We start from the raw sequence: 20,254 nt of genomic DNA on the forward strand, positions 1-20,254 counted from the left end.
ATCAACAGAGGCGGTCTCCTTCTTATTCAGAAGAAACAAACCATTTTACATAGAAGGCATGCAAGAAAAATAGCATAAATGCCATGCCCTAATTTATCTATACGGTATACAGATTTCTCAACTGAAATTAGAGTGCTTGCCAGAATTGCTGCCACTTTAACCTTCCTTTTAAATAAGAGCTCTGAATGAATGGATCATGGAATTAATTGTGTCCAGTCCAGGTGATCACAGGAGAAACCCGATATAAACAAAGCAAAACACAGTATTTCCAAACTATGTTCAAACCAATAGTACAAGGTACATCAGGCTGGGTTAAAATGACCATAATTGGCCAGATACTGTTGGCAGAAAGTACTTTGGATCGGCTATATAAGACTGTACATCTGTTTAAGACTGTGTCTCACTTAAGGTAAAATATTTAAATAAGTAAGTACACATACCTCAGGCAAAAGAGCAGGACATTACATCCCTTGACCATTTTCCTTCTCAGACTCACTTTTATTGGACAATTTCTAATATATACCCTCCCCCCCCAAGCCCTTTGCTTTGTTGATCTTTCTGATGACTTTCCCCATGCTTCTGTGATTTCAGAACTTCTTGACTATATTTATGTCATCATCATCATTTTAGCCATTATCTATCCACTGCAGGATGAAGGCCTCTTCCACATTTCCAACCAATACAGTCCTGAACTTTTTCTTTTTTCTTTTCACCAATTGGGCCTGCAATACTTGCTGATGTATTTATGTTATATTGGACTAAGAGGCCTTAAAAACTAGCATTTTTGCTAAGGCATCATTAAAATACAGAATAAAATATTTAGGCCTTCATACACACCATTTTTCCCCTGTAAAACTATTCTCCCATATCAGCTTTGTACACTGTGTCTCTTTCCCCCTCCCCGAATAGGATTGCTCTCCCTACTTGTCTCCTTGGTGAACTGAAGCTCTTCCTCCTTGCAGCAGTTGGCCTCATGGCTGGTTTCTCACTTTCCCTTGCTTCATATGTATTCTGGATTTCAGGTCTCAAGTAAAACTAATTTACATGGAATCCATCCTTAAAATACTTTTTCATGCAACAGGGACAATCTACCTCAGGCAAACTTCCCTTAAGAGGCCCGGTGAAGAACGCTCAAGAATAATGAAAAAGTGTTGCTGTTGTTTTTTTACATGAATCTGATAAAAGTACTTTTTCTTTCAACCAAAAGGGCTCAGTCAAAGTGGGAGCGATGGCTCCATCACTATATAATAATAGAATATTAGGCTCCACAGGCTTTGGGTCTGATACAAGAGGGCTCCTCTTACGTATTTATACGCAGTATTAGCTGTGCAAAGGTTTGAAGTTGTCTGAAGATGAGCAATTCTAGATCAACAACTGACCTTTCTCTTCTACAGCAGCTAGCAGTGTTCCTTAATGAGCTACTGCTTTACTTCTATGGGATGAAAAAGAACAAGCTATCCTTGGAAGGAGCTGATGAATGTCCTCAGGCTGAAAATCCAAAAAGTATTATAGCTTGTATCTTGTTCACATCTAAATTATGCCTGGGGCAGAACACCATTAAACACAGATATAACTGTGTATGTACTTTCATCATAAATGTTAGGGCAGCTGCCTCAAAGGGTAGGGTTTTATGCAGAATAAAACAGGAAAGACATTCACTTTTGTAAATGATTCATATAACCATGTTTTGAATCTTCAGTTGGAATACTGTTGATATAACTTTCTCTCAGACCTGCAAATCCTTACCCTTCTATAATCCCTATGTCTTTGTGTGTGTGTGTGTGTGTGTGTGTAAACATTCCTTTTACTCTGAAGCATCCTAGATCTTTCTTTCCTAATTAAATGTCATATGATGTTTTATACAAGTATTTGGGAAAGGAGTATACCAAGGTTGTATACTATCACTATATTTCTTTAACTTATGTACAAGATATATCAGGAAAAATGCTGGATTAGAAGAAATAGTAATTGGAATTATAATTGCTGGAAAGAAGAATAACAAATCTCAGATATGCTGAGTATATCTCTTTGATGGCTGGAAGTGAAGAAGGATTCTTTTACCAAAGGTGAAAGAAGGCCACACAAAATCTACTCTGCTGATCAATATTAAAACAAAAACAAAATGAAGCTTATGCCAGCAATGCCAGCCCAATGAAAACAGGTAAAGAAGTTGCGTTTCAAAGGTGTCAAAGAATCATCATATTTCATAATCTATGTACTACGAAAACTCTCATGTGGGTTTTTAATACATAATAAATTTCAATTGGGCAAAAACCAGTCATAGGGCTACCTCTGTCAACAAAAGTATCTCCAATGGGCTAACTTACAGAATCCTAGGGCCCATTACCTGGGGGGAATGATATATGGGCAATTGTTTGCTGCTTTAGTGACACAGCACAGCTCCTGCTGTCAGGTGATTGGAGAGGATTCTCATTTTCAATGTTCCCTGAGAGCTTCCTAAAAGTCAATGGAGAACCAGGAAGGAAATGATGCGATAGAGATGACACTCCTTGTGATCCTTCCACTAGCACAGTCTTTGCTTATGGGAAACTCATAAGGATAAGATCAATAGGAAAATGGCACACCCTCCACCAGTTCCTCTGAATTCGAAACGTGTTGGACAGTTGCACATTCTCTTGTTCCCTCTTCATACGATTCAAAATAGTAATCACTTTCTCTTTGATTTTAGCTAATCAGGGTTTGGGAGAAATGTGTGCTTCAATATTAAGAAAGTACTTTTCTATAAGAAAGTACAGGCTGTTTTGTAGAATTGAAGACTCAATCCATTATAGATATCTACAGTTTTATAATAGAAACAGAAATGCATTTACTATGCTGTTTTTCACTTGTTCATGTATTCAAATGTTCATGTTCAATAATCTTTTAAAATTGTATTAAAAGTATATTATACTTGTAAATATCAAGTATAATATAGATCCATCTACTCATATGATGGACACACACACATATATATAATCATAAATAGTGTCTTCATATTATTATGAAAAGTGGAGCATTATTGCCTGGCTGAAGCTGTTCTACAAATTCTTTAGAATTAAATCTCAAGTTACTCTTTAAAACTAAGTTACAGCATTGGGTCCCTGCTTTTTTTTTACTCTGTTATTAAAAGAAAGGAGCCAGTACACATTCAGTATGCATTTGATTTGTTGGTTACTACATTAGGAAGCTGATTCTAAGATACCGTATTTTCCATCGTATAAGACGACTGGGTGTATAAGACGACCCCCGACTTTTGAGAAGATTTTCAAGATTTTTCATCTTATACGCCGGAAAATACTTACATGCCAGTTGTCAAGTGTCCGACACAAGCCCGATTCAGACCCAGATGGTGCAGATGGTGCAAAGCCCTGCCGGTTCCCGCCCGATGCCGGACGGCTCTGCCGGTGCCGCCTCGAGAGGGAAGGGCGTGAGGCGCCTGCCACAGCTCCCCGAGCACTCCTTAGCAGCCGGGGAACGCGCACATGTGCAGGACTGCCCTGCCGGCTCCCGCCCGATGCCGGATGGCTCCGCCGGTGCCGCCTTGAGAGGGAAGGGCGTGAGGGGCCTGCCACGGCTCCCCGAGCACTCCTTAGAAGCCGGGGAGTGCGTGCGCAGGACTGCCCTGCCGGCTCCCGCCTGACGCCAGCCTGCCCTGCTTCCTCCACAGTGAGAGGGGAGGGCATGCCTTCCCGGACTCGTCGACTTGCAGCCATGCCGGAGCCGAAAGGGGCTTTTCCTTCCACCCACCCTTTGGAATAAACGCAAGAGCTCCCGGGGTCTGGCGTTTGCAAGGGGGAGGGGAAGGGGCTTGGAGGCTCTTGGGGGTGGGAAGGGAGAGTCATGTTGGAGGGGGGACTGGACTAAGGAGGCTTGAAGTTGCTTTGCAAGAACGGGGGCGCTCAATTGATTTATGTACTATTTTCCAGCGTATAAGACGACTGGGCATATAAGACGACCCCCCAACTTTTGAGAAGATTTTCATGGGTTAAAAAGTCATCTTATATGCTGGAAAATATGGTAGTATTTTAGGATTGTTTCATCACAGGAAAACACAGAACAGCAGTGACAGGAAGAAAAGTATTACCTGCACATTTGGTTCGGGTAATCAGCGGAGGGCCTGGCTGACCTGTGCCACCTTCTCCAGGCCTAGTTAGAAGAACACGAATCTCATACTCTGTGTCTGGGTCCAAATGCCATAGCTTATATGTCGGTGCATTGACAGCATGCGTTTCGGTCCAGGTCCCTGTTGTCATATGGTACTCCACCTCTTTTAGGATGATAGGTCCATCCCCAATAATGGAATTTGCATTCAGCTGAATGAGCAGATAAGTTGGTCCAACGCCAAGCAATTGTGGGGGAGCTATTGGTCTAGGAGGTTCTGTAAGATATAACAAAAGCCAAATTAAGTGAGAAAGATAACAACACAGTAAAGACAGTAAGCAACAATCAAAGACAGAGATCAGAACAGTAAAGATTGCATAATAACCAAGTGACTGAATGAATATTTAGACAGCTTAGAAAGATTATTATTTATTTGATTTCTAAAGCCATCCTTCTCAACAAGTGACTCTTATTGTTTTTAGTCAATATATAGCCATATATCTGTATATGTGTGTATAAATAAAGTTAAAAGGACTAGGAAGAGCCTTGGTGAAGCAGTGGGCTAATGCCTCCTTAAGTAACACCAGCTGCCTGAAATTAGTGCAGGTTTGAGTCCCACCAGGCTCAAGGTTGACTCAGCCTTCCATCCTTCTGAGGTAGGTAAAATGAGGACCCAGATTGTTGGGGGCAATAAGCTGACTTTGTAATAATGCCGCTTGGCATATACATAGAATGAAGGCTATTGCTAAGCACATTGATTTGTGCTTTAGATTGTAAGCCGCCCTGAGTCTTTGGAGAAGGGCGGGATATAAATGTGATTAAAAAAAAAGTCAAACAAAAATAAAATACAATCTCTGACATCTTGCTAATGAGTAGCAATATATATATATATATATATATATATATATATATATATATATATATATATGTATATGTATATGTATATGTATATGTATATGTATATGTATATGTATATGTATATGTATATGTATATGTATATGTATATGTATATGTATATGTATATGTATATGTATATGTATATATATATATTAATGGAAAAATTAATGAAACACACACATTCCTAAGTAGAATGAACCGAATAAGAGGCCTCATTTTTCATTACCAACATTTTCCAATTCAATTATGCTTAAAGCCAAAGTAAATAGGGCTTTCTCATTTGGATGGACTACAACAAAACAACTCCCAAAGCTGAAGCATTAACTAAGCAAAATGCCTAACCTACAACAACTATTACAAACAATTTCTTGAGTTTGTTCTTTCTCTTGGAAAGAAGAGTGCCACGGAACATTAGGTAGCTGCTTTATTTTATGTGAAAATATCATGGAACATTAAATAGTCTCTTTCTACAATATTAAAAAAAGGAGTTCAAATGCTGCCTTGTGAAATCCACCATGTCAGAGTAAAGCATCTAATTAGAAGCTTTCTTTTTCCTGTAGATTAAATTCCTCAAAGTTTCACAGCTGTCTGGCCACCATTTACACTGTGTACTGTTTCAGATAATGTCAATTACAAGGCATGCATCTCTCTAGATTTTTAATACTTAGCATATTATCTCTAACATCCCAGAAATGAGTTTAATGACAATTTTATACTATTGTTGTGAACAAGACATTTTACTTGTTTATCTTCAGCACATAACTTTTACAACCACAGACATACCTGGAAACAAAGAGAGATTTCTGTTGTTGTTTTTTCTTTTTTACTGAACCAGAATGATATCAAGGTAAATATTAAAACATAGAATAAAAAAGGAAATAAATTAATAAAGAAACAGGAAAAAAGAGAGAGAGAAAACACACAAGGGGATGGATAGAAGGGAAGTACGTGGAGGCTGTGGGATCCGTATGGGGAGAAAAGGACTCAGGCTCAATCTTAGTAAGGCCAAATAGCTGCGGATCTTCCATTGCTAGATATGGATGGGATTATATTCTCCAGGTAGAACTAGTATGTAGGCTGGGGATTCTTCTAGACCAGGGGTGTCAAACTCACAATGTCATGTGACGTGTTGCAACCTATTGCAACTTTTTTTCCCGTTGCCAGCAAAGGGGTGGGTGCGGTTTCGCCATGACGAATCTGGCCCGCAGACTGGCAGTTTGACCATGATTAGAAGGATTTTTGCACAAATTCATCTTCTGTACCAATAGTGCTCATTCCTTGATCGGAAAGTCCTGCTCCCTACCTTATCAGACAGGATTGGCATGTTCTGGGCCCTATTAATTAAACAGTGTCCTCCCATAAGACCTGAAAAGTGTGCTTCTTTTGGCACTATACTTGATAACACTATCTTCAAACAACAAAACAACACCTCTGTACATGGATGATATCAGATGGAACATATAGAAATCAAATTGACTACATTATTGCTAAAAGAAAGGAAAATAAAACTTGATTGTAGCATCAAAGACTTGGCTACATACTGACTGTGGAACAGATCATGAAGTTCCAAGTTAAACTAAAGTTAAACCACTTTCCATGATATGACCTTGAATATAGTGTATATATACCAATCATTTTCAAGGACAGCATCAGCAATCACTTTAAAGTCCTGAACCTCATTGGTAGAGAACCAAAGAAATGATGGAATGAATATAAGTAAGTTATTAAGGATGGATTTGTTAAGAGACTGCCAAAGATGAAGAAACAGAAGAAAGCAAACTCCCTCCCTGTTTCTTCTTTCCCACCCCCACCTCTCTATTTATCCCTTCCCAACAGTGGCTGCTGTTAGATTGGGAAGGACACAAGGGATTTGTGAGAGTGGCTGGAAACTGTCACAAGATTCTGAAAATGAAGATCGTGTAGCCACAGCAGTAGCCCAGCAGCACAGCAACAGTCAATAGTATGGAAGCAAAGTTTCCCAACTTTCTCAAATTTCACTCCATTGGTAGTCATGGGTCCTAGATTTTGGATACATTCTGTATGCCCATTCAAGAAATCTTGGTTTTAAAAACTGCTGCCCAATGCTCAGGTAAGGGTTATGATAAAAGTTTTAGTACTATTGAGGAACAGTATCATACCTACGATGACAAGCAAATCAGCAATATTTTTTTTGCCAGGGTATATTAACCACCATATAACATCTAGTACTTTATGAAAAATAATAGACTGCTTATCTGATAAAAGATAAGAAGCATAAAAATCACTTGAATGTCTAGGAAGGGATTATAAAAGAGTTACATCTGCTAAACCCACAGCTAAATTATACAGCTAAATATGAGTATGTCATCTGCAAACAGATTAATTACATGATACTTTGTTTTTGTATTAGAATAAATATTTTTGCTGTTCATAATAATCTGTGTTAACCCTTCTGTAATGAGATCAAGCAAAACAGAAATAAGTTCCATATTTGTTAGGTGGATTTGTTAGAGAAAAATTTCTATCCATTAATGCTATTTACTGCTAAGGAATAAATGAAATTAATTATGCAAATGATCTTAATACTTAAATCCCCTTTCCAATAACAATTTTTCATGCACGCACATGTGTGCATGCACACACACACACACACACACAAAGAAAGAAATGAAATAATGTCTATTTAACTGAAAGAATATTGAAGAAATTTATTTATTTATTTATTATTTATTAATTTAATTTGTATACCGCCCTTCTCTCAAGAGACTCAGGGCGGTGAACAGGGCAATACATAAAAGTTAAATACAAAAATTAAAATTATTAAAACATGATTAAACAATGCCCATAGATTAATACAAATTTAAAATTAAAGTCATTTATAAAAATCCCACCCCATCCCATCAGGCCAGGCCAGCTTGTTTAAAAAGATGGGTTTTAAGATCGCGCCGGAAGGAGCGGAGATCGGGCGCCATCCGGAGCTCAACCGGAAGATGGTTCCATAAATCCGGTGCACCCACAGAGAACGCTCTCCCCCTGGGGGCCACCAGTCGGCATTCTTTGACCGGTGGCACCCTGAGGAGGCCCTCTCTGTGGGAGCGTACTGGGCGGAGGGAAGTTGACGCCGGCTGCAGGTGCTCCCCAAGGTATTCTGGACCCATGCCATGAAGGGCTTTGTAGGTCATTACCAACACCTTGAACCTCACCCGGAAGACAACTGGTAACCAATGCAGCTCGCGGAGCAAAGGTGTGACATGGGAGTATCGGGAGACTCCCAATACAACTCTCGCGGCTGCATTCTGTACCAGTTGGAGCCTCCGAGTGGTCTTCAAGGGTAGCCCCATGTAGAGAGCGTTGCAGTAATCAAGACGAGAGGTCACGAGCGCATGAGTGACCGTGCGCAAGGCATCCCGGTCTAGATAGGGCCGCAACTGGCGCACCAGGCGAACCTGGGCGAAGGCCCCCCTAGTCACAGCTACAATATGGTCTTCTAAGGAGAGTTGTGAATCTAGGAGACTCCCAAGTTGCGAGCCCTATCTACAGGAGATAATGACTCACCCCCCATAATGAGGGGTGGGATATCCTGAATATCCCGAGATGCCGGTACGCACAGCCACTCCGTCTTGTCAGGGTTGAGTCGAAGCCTGTTCCTCCCCATCCAGACCCGGACCGCCTCCAGGCACCGGGACATCACGTCGAGGGCATCACTGGGGTGGTTTGGGGTCGAAATGAAAAGCTGGGTATCATCAGCATACTGATGATACCCAACTCCAAAACCACGAATGATCTCACCCAGCGGTTTCATGTAGATGTTGAACAGGAGGGGCGAGAGGACCGACCCCTGAGGAACTCCACAAGCGAGAGGCCTCGCGGTCGACCTCTGCCCCCCTGCCAACACCGACTGCGAGCGTCCCAGGAGATAGGAGGAGAACCACTGAAGAACCGTGCCTCCCACTCCCAATCCCCTGAGACGCCGCAGCAGGATACCATGGTCGATGGTATCGAAAGCCGCTGAGAGGTCTAATAGGACTAGAACAGAGGAGTATCCCCTGTCCCAAGCCCTCCAGAGATCATTCACCAGCGCGACCAATGCCGTCTCCGTGCTGTACCCGGGCCTGAAGCCCGATTGGTACGGGTCTAGATAATCCGCTTCATCCAGGACCAGAGGGAGCTGATGCGCCACCACACTCTCAACAACCTTCGCAAGAAAGCGAAGGTTGGAGACCGGACGAAAGTTATTCAAAACAGCCGGGTCCAAGGCAGGCTTCTTGAGGAGAGGTCTCACCACCGCCTCTTTCAAGGCGGCGGGAAAACTAAAATTGAACTGCATGTGCACATTATAGTGCCTTCTCCTTTTTCAATAGTTCTTATTTAATTTGATGAAAAAGAATATGTTGTTTTTCAAATAGAAACGATTTCAGAAAGATTCACATGGGTGGAAGCAAGGCTCTTATTGGAAAGTGGTCAAGGACTTTGGGATTTGTGTGTTTGTATGTGAATGAGAAGGGACGTGGTGGCTCAGTGGGTTAGGACGCTGAGCTTGTCGATCAGAAGATTGGCAGTTTGGTGGGTCGAATCCCGAGTGCTGCGTAACAGAGTGAGCGCCTGTTACTCGTCCCAGCTTCTGCCAACCTAGCAGTTCGAAAGCACGTAAAAATGCAAGTAGAAAAATAGGGACCACTACGGTGGGAAGGTAACAGCGTTCCGTGCGCCTCTGGCATCTAGTCATGCCGGCCACATGACCACGGAGACATCCTCGGACAAGCGCTGGCTCTTCGGCTTTGAAACGGAGATGAGCACCGGCCCCTAGAGTTGGAAATGACTAGCACGCATGTGCGGGGGAACCTTTACCTTTACCTATGTGAATGAGGGAGAGAGTGAGGCAGAGAAACAGTCTTCCCCTTGTGTAAGCCTCTTTCCAGCAGCCTCTTTGGCTTCCTGACTATTGGGAGGGACTGCTTTCGATGGGTTTTTTCACAGAACACACAGCAATTTTTTTGCTGCCTATCAATTTCATCCATTCAAAAACAACAGCAAAAGAAGAGAAACAAAGTAGGGAGAATGTAAGGACTGATTATACACATGTGAGGAAGTATAGTAATAAGCTGGCTATTCATCAAATTTATCAGTCAGAATTTCCTATTAAAACTGAAACAGCAGACTGAAATTCCAGACCAGCAGAGAAAATGGAAGGAATAAAAACCCCTGTTTCCTTCCCTAAGTTTATAAAGTTTATTGAATAGAAAGCCTAATGTAGTTATGAGGTATAATTATCATAATATAAACTCATGTTTCAAAAAACAAGATTTTCATATGATTCTTTAATGGTTCATATTCCTGAGAGTACATACTCTCATTTCCCGTGCCCATTTTAATTCGCTCCATTTTGCAAGCTTTGGGAAGAGTATGTAAAGTTTAGAAGTTGGGCTTTTAAAAACAATAATATTGATTCTTATGGGGAAAAAAGGTATGAATTCACAAAGCTAAAATATCTCTGCATACAAGTTTTTTCCTTAGGCTGAAAGCAAAGGATACACATAATTGTATATACATTTATTTTCAGCTTCCTGAAGACATTTATAAAGGGACACAAGATCAAATCCCTTCATGTACCCATAAATTATACATGATTTTTAACCAGTTATCAAATTAAACAGCAATTGTTTTGCAGTATCATTCATAGCACAATATACTGTCAGAGCCAGAAATATAGTGCAAATGCCCAAACTTTACTAAATAACATGCAGTCCCAATGTACCAGATAAATTTTGGTTACCTAATTAACGTTTTGTCTTAATGAATCTCATCCCTTATTCTACAATTAGAGCAATCAAATATTCCCTAATTGCCATTTCAGTGTTACAGAGTTTACTTCTATGTTGCAAGTAAGCTATAAACATTTTGCATCCAAATTAGGGGCTAAACTGCAGACGGACCAAACTTAGTTTTATGTTGAGTTATTTTTCAGATGGCTACATGGCAACAATGCTGCCCAGCCCCTAGCCTGCCCGAAGTAGGCAGGGCCATGTGCAGGCCACTTCCAGGCAATGGTGCATTTCTTCATTCCTCACAAATGGTGGTACCTCTCCAGCGCGTGCCTAGTGGGTGGGGCCGACATGACAGGGGCTGGTCCCTCGCTGTTTCCAGACAGCCTTGTGGAGCTAAGACTGAATGCGTTTCAGCATAGATGGTCACCACAAAATTGTGCATTGGCTCCTGGCCAGGACCAAGGCAGCGGAGGCCATTCCCTCACTGTTTCACAGGCCACATGAAATTACTTCATGGGCCGTATCTGGCACCCGGGCCTTGTGTTTGACATGTCTGAGTTAGTTTATTTATGGGGTCTGTTGGGAGGAAGGAAAAAAAATCAGGGAACTGGTTTATTTGCCTATGTTTAAATAATGAGTTGTTACCTTTGGTGATGTTTAATGGTTATCTAGATTGGACAGTTTTTTGTTTGGTGTAACAGATTAGTTTGTGGCTATATAAATAAGGAATTGTTATGTCTACCAATGTTATTTTTTTGGTAATGTTTAATTGTTAAGAGAGGAATGAGGGGATTTACACTAGATGGAAAGGGGGATTAGGTTGTTCAGTATTTTTGTTAAATTTTTACTGGATCTTTGAGGTTCAATAAGGAGAGCTGAAGATTTAGAGATGAGTTTGTAATGGGGTGAGGTATGAAATGGAAGATTTATCTGGCTGTAATTTAAGAGACAGCCGTAAATTGTTAGTGTTTAATATGCCTGCTGGTGATGAAGGAAGGAGGCAGATTATTCCTCTTATTATCTTTGGCCAGGGGAATTTTTCTTTCTTTTTTCTACACTCTGTGTATGTGTGTATGTATTCTTGTATTAGGTTTCATTGTTAATTTTATATGTTTAATATAATTATTAGTAAAATTATTGATGGGGAAAAAAGGAAAACATGCATGGAAGCATAAATCATTTCTAAAAGCCCATCAGAGAACCTCCAGCCAACTTTCCTTAAAAAAAATGGTATAAGGTTTCCTGCCTGAGCAGGGGGAAACTAGATGACCTCCAAGGTCCCTTCCAACTTCTTCTTCTTCTTCTTCTTCTTCTTCTTCTTCTTCTTCTTCTTCTTCTTCTTCTTCTTCTTCTTCTTCTTCTTCTTCTTCTTCTTCTTCTTCTTCTTCTTATTATTATTATTATTATTATTATTATTATTATTATTATTATTATTATTATTTAGGGCTATGACAGCTTTGGCTGGAGAAAGGGAGTCATACCTCAAAATACTTTGATGGTACTATGTTGAGGAAAATGGCTGTTTTCCAAAACCAATAAAAAACGAATTATCCACCATAGTATCATGGTGGACAGGATCTCATTTACATATTCTGTCTACTGAAGCCACTTCTGCGCAGCAAAGGAATAGCAATATACAAATAAACCAGGTAAAGCACCTCTTCACATCATCAGGCATAGGAACAGAAAGCAGCGTGAAAGGCTACCAGCATCAAAAAAGAAAAAAAAAATAAGAGGGCAATGCTATAGCTCTACCTCTGCCTATTCACTTTTCGTGGCCCAAGTGAATGTTATTTGCAGAAGCATCTGCCCAGAATAATTACTTTACAATTAGGAAAGAATTCAGAAATATTGCAATATGCCTATAAAGCACAAGCAGAATTTTGCTCTACTATCTTCTTAAACTAATACAAGGGATTTTACTTCATTACAATTGCAGAACTGCTTTATATCCAGAAACATAGATTACTTTTAATTACAAATTGGCGCAAATGTTTTAGTCTGCTGTTAGACTTTGTTTCTATTGTCAGCATAAATGGATTTTTTTAATATATGCTAAGCATTTTACATTCTAAAACCTCTCATAATTCAAAGGAGGTGAATGATTAAAGATTCTATCCCCTACACACATACATCAAACAATAGAAACACCGATTAAATTATACAAATCCTTTTTCTGGAACTAAGGCTAATATATTCTTCTTCCCCTCCCATATTATTTTTCTCAATACGGGTTCAGCTCTTTATCTCTCTCTCAAGAGTCTCTCACTCTTTCTCCCTCTTCCCCTCCCCCCCCTCTCTCTCTCTGTGTGTGTGTGTGTGTGTGTGTGTGTGAGAGAGAGAGAGAGAGAGAGAGAGAGAGAGAGAGAGAGAGAGAGAGAGAGAGAGAGAGAGAGAGAGAGAGAGAGAGAGAGAGAGAATGGAACAAAATACATCATCCTTTATTTTAGGATATAGACAGTATACAGTAGTACATTCATCATGATTTGAATTATCCATACCATCTACCTCTGAATACAGTACTGTATAGATTGGACATTGCAATTTGTGTTAATCCTAACTGGACAATATTCAAAACCCAGCCTCTGAAATCAGGATTATATTGCACTGACCACTGTCTATATTTTACCCTTCATATCAGCTAACAACGTATCTGGCCCAGACTTCTGGGTATAAAAAACAACTGAGCAGCTTAAACTGAACCTAGAAAGAACCTCAAATAGCCCATCAATGTGCTATTTTATAGGTAACATTAGCAGGGTCATAATTAGTCAGTTCCTGTGAATGATTAAAGAACCAGAGGATTCAGCGCTCCAGGCTAGGGCTGAGAGAGGTGCTTTGCAAAATCAGAACAGAAAAATATGCTGCTCGTATCTCCCAGACCACTTGCCAGTTCCTCCTGAAGTCAAAAGAGAATTAGAAAGAGGCATACAGGCATTAGGGAGGGCCCACCATAACACCCAGTGACAGAAGGGAATACACGCAGGAACTTCCTACCCAGGCGAACACAGCAAAGAAGATCGAAGCGGAAGCAAGCCCCTGCTGGGTGGAGAAGCGGACTCGGGCACCAGCTACCCCCCAGCCCCGAGCCGGAGGATCCGAGCCAGGCAAAGAGATACTGGAAAGAAGCACTGCATTTGGAATAGAAAATAGAGGACACCAATGGCCTCTCCCAAGGGGAAGAAAAGAAAGATGGCACAGTGTTCACCAAACAGTAAGGAAGATAGAACCAATACACAAAAACAACAGAAAATTGACGGTTTCTGTCAGCCTATACCATCTGCAGTGGGTCGTGCATTCTCCCCCTTTCTCCTGCCGGATAGCTGTGAGGCTTTGGCATTGTTTGGGGATTCTTCCCTGGAGTGGGATCTGTGGGTGCAGGCCGAGGAGAGCCAGTTGAGAAGCCAGTTGAGAGGCTCGCTAATCCCTCCGCGTAATTGGATGACAAATGACTCAGCAGTTTTAAGTGAGTCAGCTCCAAGCCAGGATAAGGGACTAGAGCTGGAGTTTGACAATCATAGTGGATCAGCTTTAGGGCTTGAAAACCAGCTAAGTGATAGCGTAAAGGATTTCATCAGCTGGCACAGCATGCTCACTTCTCAGACAGTCCGGGCCATTTTTGACCAGTTTGCAGAGGTGCGTTTAAAGTTGGACTCTGTGATCAATCTTGTTGCTGCGGTACAGATGGAAAAGCCGCAGGAAATTTCGACTGGTTGCCAAACAGAATGACCTGGTCAGATATCATCAATGGTGCGAATGAGGGAAGGAGTAAGTAGACAGCATATTGGCTGTAATGGTGGAAAAAAAAACGGTGAGCTGGATGGGCCTGAAATCCCATGTCACAGGTGTGTGGGGGGAAGCAGGCAATTGCTGAAGGAGCAGATTGTATTGAACATATATAATTCTGAGACAAATGAGGGTAGATGGACTTTAAAAAGATGGATAGTGACCTCTTTGTCACAGCTTACTTGGAGTGACAAGGGGGCAATAGACCTGGTAGCATATGAATATGTTCCACAATGTGATAATTATTCCAGAATTCTTCTTAAGTTCAAACAACAGCTCTTTCCAAGTCTGCTCACGCGAATGAGAGGATTCTTGGCTTTTTACCAAATTTTACCAACCCGAGTTTTTTCTAGCAGCGAAGTCAGCCCGTTGATACAGAGAGCCCCTAGGGAGAGTGGTGCAGCGCACGGGACAGCTGACTTGAAAAGTAAACGAAATAGGGAAAGTAAGTTGACTGAAACAGGGAGGAGATCTAGCATTACAAAGGAAATGTTGGCTGAGGCTCTGGTTCCAGCTACTGTGAAATTTTCTTCAATTGGCTCAATGCAAGATGAGATATTTGATTCTGCCTGCTTAGAAACTTTTTCTTTACTTTCATTAAGGGAGCAGCAAGAAGTACTTAAAAAACTTAAAGAGACAAGTAAGCTGCTGAAGCAGACCATTTCCTCTGCCACCCCTTTGGTGCCGATAGTTCTGTCCCCATTAAGTCATGACGCACTTCTGGAGAGTCAGCAGCTTATAAGTTTGGGAAGCCGGATATCTGCATCTATACAGCATAAAGTGCCAGAGACAGCTGACCTGACAGTGCAAAGTGCTGTGGGACGAACACCAGAGATGGAAGGTACCCAGGAAGGAATCTCCCAGTCCTCCTCAGTGGCAAAAATGATACCAAGAAACGACATAAGCGCGGAGCCTCAAGTAAAATCATTTATTGTGGAGGCAGAGATTAATAGAATTTATGGATCTGCAAGCCCAAAAGCAACAGGCAAAGAAATGATGCCTAAACAGTCTTCTATGGAGCTCAGGCAATTAAATGGGTGTGTGAGCGTAAATGGGGGAGGACGGGTGGAAGAGATTATTCAATAAGCCTGACTAGGAAACAGTGAGCAATCACTTTCTTTAAGAGTACACTTCCTCTCTTGGAATGTGGCAGGATGGAGTGGGAGTTGGTGCACAATGATTGTATTAAATTTTTAAACAGGTAATTGCCTGGAAGGAGACCTGGGTTAGTGGTGATGAGGACCCAATTGAGCTTCCTGGGTTTAATATTTGGTAGCTGCCAGCAAAGAGGGTAGCTATAAAGGGAAGAGCTTCAGGAGGGTTGTGCGTTTTGGTAAAAGCTGAATTAGGTTGGAAGGGAAATGAGATGTGCTTGTATGCCGGCCCTTTATTTTTTCAAGCAATCCATTTGGCATATGGAGGGAAGTCAATGGTATTTATAAATGTGTATGTCAATCCAGCAATGAGCGATCTGTGGGAGGCACTAGAAGTAAAGATATTAGATATACGTAAAAAATTTATAAAAACACCTTTAATTTTGTTAGGAGACTTTAATGCTCGTGTGGGTCCTTTGTTGGAGCCTTTTGTTGAAAACGGTACAATTCCTGATGGTTATTTACATAACCAACAATTATGGGACTCCCAAGATAGGAAAAAGAATAAAGATGGGGGAAAATTTCTAACAATGGTATACAACTGTAACCTTCAAATAGTAGGCCAGTACACAGAGGTTAGAAGGTACCCCATAACCTTTTTTGGTCCCAAGGCATGTAGCTCTATTGATTACTTCTGTGTTTCTCACAGTTTAGTGGCAGGGGCTACTTCAGTCTTGATGTCACCAAGGCCAGAAAGTGATCATCTTCTGATTAAGATGTCCCTGGCACTCCTCTCTGATTTAAGGAAAAGGAACAAAATAATTCAACAAATAGGCTTCAACTTGGATATAGCCCAGGAGAGAAGGCTAACATGGAAGAGGGTTGATGGGAAAGCAGTGACAGAATTTATGAATTTATCACGTATGGAAGTCCTAGCGCATATATGTTCAAATAGTACGGGTGAACAAGAGCTTATAGTATATTTTGTGGAAATATGTCAGAAATTGAAGCATTTTTTCATGACTACTAAGTGTTGTGATTCAGGGTCAGCCTGTGGGTTCGGCAGTTAGGTCGGACGATTCAGAGGAGGAGGAGGAGGGGGGGGGTTGGAGAGCCTGCAGAGGACAGTTCTGAGGCTTCGCAGAGCTCTCAGCCAAGCCCCTCTCATCTGGTTACTACACAGACCCAGCTGTGTGAGCCTGACAGCGTGGATGAAGATGACCCACAGCTGACCTTGTTCAAGGACGCCCAACGCAGGAGGCAGTCAATCAGGAGTAAACAGAGGAAGGCAATGGGGAACAGAACACTAAGTCAAGGGGCTTGATACAGGGATATGAAGCCTTACCCCAGTGGGCAGAAGTGTCAATCACAGAGGTGAGGCAGTTAATTTCTTCCCTGAAGACAAACAAAGCTCCAGGACAGGATGTGCTCCCGGCATCGCTATTTAAAGAAAACATAGCCTGGTGGGCGCCTGTCCTGGTGGGTCTCTTTACTTTTATTAATAGAACAGGGCAAATTCCTGCCAGTTGGCGTACATCAATAATTGTTCCATTACATAAAAAGGCTATAGAGACAATCTGGATAATTTCTGGTTAATTAGTCTAACTGATATTTCAGCAAAAAATTATGCTAAGTATTTGCTTCATAAATTAGAAGACTGGATAAAGAGAAACAACATTCTAGCTGAAGAACAGTCTGGCTTCAGGAGCGGAAGATCTACAATGGACAACTGTTTTAAAATCTAAATACCATCTATAAAACATTTTGTAAAAATTCTCTCTTAGATTTCAAACTTGTTTAAATTTTACATTCCTCACCCAAATCTTTTCCCACCTCCCACTACTTGGCTGTAAGTACGTTGTGAAAGTTCCATAGACTTCTGCTGTTCTTGTTCTTTTATCTTTTTTGATCGTTTTAAAGCAGCACGCGTCACCCTCTGTTCTCTGGGATCATCCAAAGGTGTTATAACTTGATCTCCTCCAGCACCATTCTCCTCTGTCTGTCCATCTTCAGCCTCTTGATGTTCTCCTTCTCCAGATCCCTTTGCAGCTTCCAGAAGTGTTAATGGGGTTGCTTTTAAAACATTATTATAAAAATCACGCGCTTGCATCACAGTAACCAGACGGTACCTTTTACCTTCATGCATCACCATCAACCCAGCTGGGATCTCCCATCTGAACCTTATATCTCGTTGCTTGAGCTCTTGCACAAGAAATGTAAAATCCTTCCTTCTCCTTAAAATCTTTGGAGGAATTTCTTTTAGAACCAGAACTTCTTGATCAGCAATCACGACTTTAGTATCATAGGCAGCTTGTATAACTTCATCTCTAATTTCCCTTTTTGCAAAATAAACCACCACATCTCTAGGCAACTTTCTCTGTCTAGCAATCCATGAATTCACACGAAACACTTTATCCATGCCTCCTTTTATTTCGGATGCTGGCTGATTCAATACCACTTCAAGAGCCTCAGAAACCAGATCTTTAGATCTTCCTTAATATTCTCCTTTAAACCTCTGATTCTAATGGCAAACTGCATCTGGAAATATTGAGCAAGACTCAATTCTCTATCCATTTTATCTCTTAAATCTTCATTCTCCAGTACTTTTGCTTCTAATATGGCATTCTTTTGAGTCAAATCTTCCACTTTTTCATCCAAATCTTCCACACATTCAGCCACTTTATACACTGAAGACAAAATGTCTACCTTCATCACCCTGAACTTCTGTTCCATCCTCTCCTCCATTTTCTCCTCCAACTTCTTCAATTTCTCCTCCATCTGTGCAAATTTATCACCAATTGATTGATTAATTGATTCCAAAAGTACCTGGGCATGTTTATCCAAAGCATCTCGTAAATCCTTTGGTGTCAATACATCAGGAGGGTGCAACGCCTGTAATGAGGATTGTTGCACCGGAGAAGATCCACCACTCCGAAGAGTTTTAGGGGGAGGTTTAGCCGCCATCTTTAACTTTCAATTGTGACGCACTTTCACTTAAAGTTTAAAAAAGTCCATCAAGCTCGAGAGTAAAATAAAATAATCCACTTCACCTTTTCCTCTTGTACCGCTCTGCCTGCTCCTTTTAATCCATAGTCCTTCCTTCAGGCAGGGGTGGTCGCAGACGCCTGGCTCTGCTCCATGAAAACAGGAGCAGAGGCGCTGGCCAGCTGGGAGCGACCCAGGCTACGGGGGAGTTCGATCCTTCAGCCGCCCAAGCTGCAAGCTCAGGCGGCCCCGGAGAACTCGACCCCTACCTGGGGCCTCACCCCCTCCTCTTCTCCCGAGGAGGGGGCTTCAAATTCGCCCGAACAGCTGATCGGCGCTGTTTCGGGCGAAAATCACTCAGCTGAGCCGCGGGCAGCCCGGGAAGGCTGTCTCCGGCGCCGCGCAACCACCGGAAGTCAATGGACAACTGTTTTGTGTTGGACCATCTAATAACAAAGTTTAAGTTTTGGAAAAAACCATTATACGTGGCATTTATAGACCTGAAGGCAGCCTTTGATACAATTGATAGATCAATTCTATGGGATAAATTAGAGGCCATGGGAATAGAAAAGAAACTGCTATATTTAATTAGATTGTTATACACGGAAACCCAGGTAAGAGTTCGAGTGAATAAAACAGGATCGGTAATAAATGCAATTCCAATTAAGAAGGGCGTAAGGCAAGGTTGAATTTTAGCCCAAACACTTTTCAATTTATATTTAAACGATTTTCCAAAATGTCTGGAAGACTTATCACTTCATGGGCCTAGTATAGGAACAAGACAGGTAAATTGCTTGTTATATGCCGATGATATAATTTTGCTGTCGGCCTCACAGGTGGGGCTACGAAGGTCACTAGGAAGGTTCGCAGCATATTGTATAAAAAATCGTTTGATAATTAACGTAGAAAAATCAACAGGCAACAAAAGACGAGGAGATGGGTATAAATGGCAGAAGAATAGAACAAGTTCAGTCATTTACCTATTTAGGGCTAGTATTCCAGACAAATGGTAAATGGAATAAGCATGTAAAAGCCGGAGCTCAGAAGGCCGTGGCTCGGATGGCCCAATTAAACAAACTTATTTTAGAGAAAACTCCATCTTCATTAACCCCTGTGCTAAAGGTCTTTCAAGTGAAAATTGAACCAATACTTACCTATGGGGCAGAAATATGGGGATCAGTTAAGCTGCCTGGGCAGGAAATTCCTCAAAATAAGTTCCTGAGGAGAATTTTGGCAGTGTCCCCTGGAACCCCAGCATGCGTAGTAAGGGCAGAAACGGGAGTCCATGCGATCGGCACTAGGGCCATGCTGAAGACCGTTTATTATTGGCTAAGAATATCCGAGATGGAGGAAGGGAGGTTACCTAAGCTAGCGCTAATGGATCAGATTGTTTCAAGTAATAAAAATAATTGGTTATCAAGAGTTTTGCAGCTGGTATCTAGCTTTGGTATTCCACTAAACTGGCAGCAGTATGATCATAGGCAGATTCGATCTTGGATCGCACAGAGATTTAAGGACATAAGTGCACAATTGGACATCGCACAGGTGACAGTAGCAAAAGTTTGCCCCTGGTTATAGGCTAATAAACAAATTTTTAAAATAGAAAAATATTTAACCTTGCCTTTATCTCCCATCATAAAGAGATTT

The 20,254-nt window shown here is 41.4% G+C and overlaps 1 protein-coding gene across 2 annotated transcripts in view; it reads right to left on the reverse strand.

Moving 5' to 3' along the window:
- Nucleotides 1–20,254, reverse strand: part of PTPRK (protein tyrosine phosphatase receptor type K) — a 406,781-nt gene that overhangs the window by 172,434 nt on the left and 214,093 nt on the right. For both annotated transcript variants that reach the window (XM_081312601.1, XM_081312600.1), the window contains exon 7: nucleotides 4,085–4,378. In XM_081312601.1, coding sequence (XP_081168727.1) covers nucleotides 4,085–4,378 — 294 coding nt within the window. The remainder of the gene's footprint in view (nucleotides 1–4,084; nucleotides 4,379–20,254) is intronic.

Source organism: Vipera berus, assembly GCF_964194415.1.
Source record: "Vipera berus genome assembly, chromosome: 1".
Taxonomy (NCBI): Eukaryota; Metazoa; Chordata; class Lepidosauria; order Squamata; family Viperidae; genus Vipera; species Vipera berus.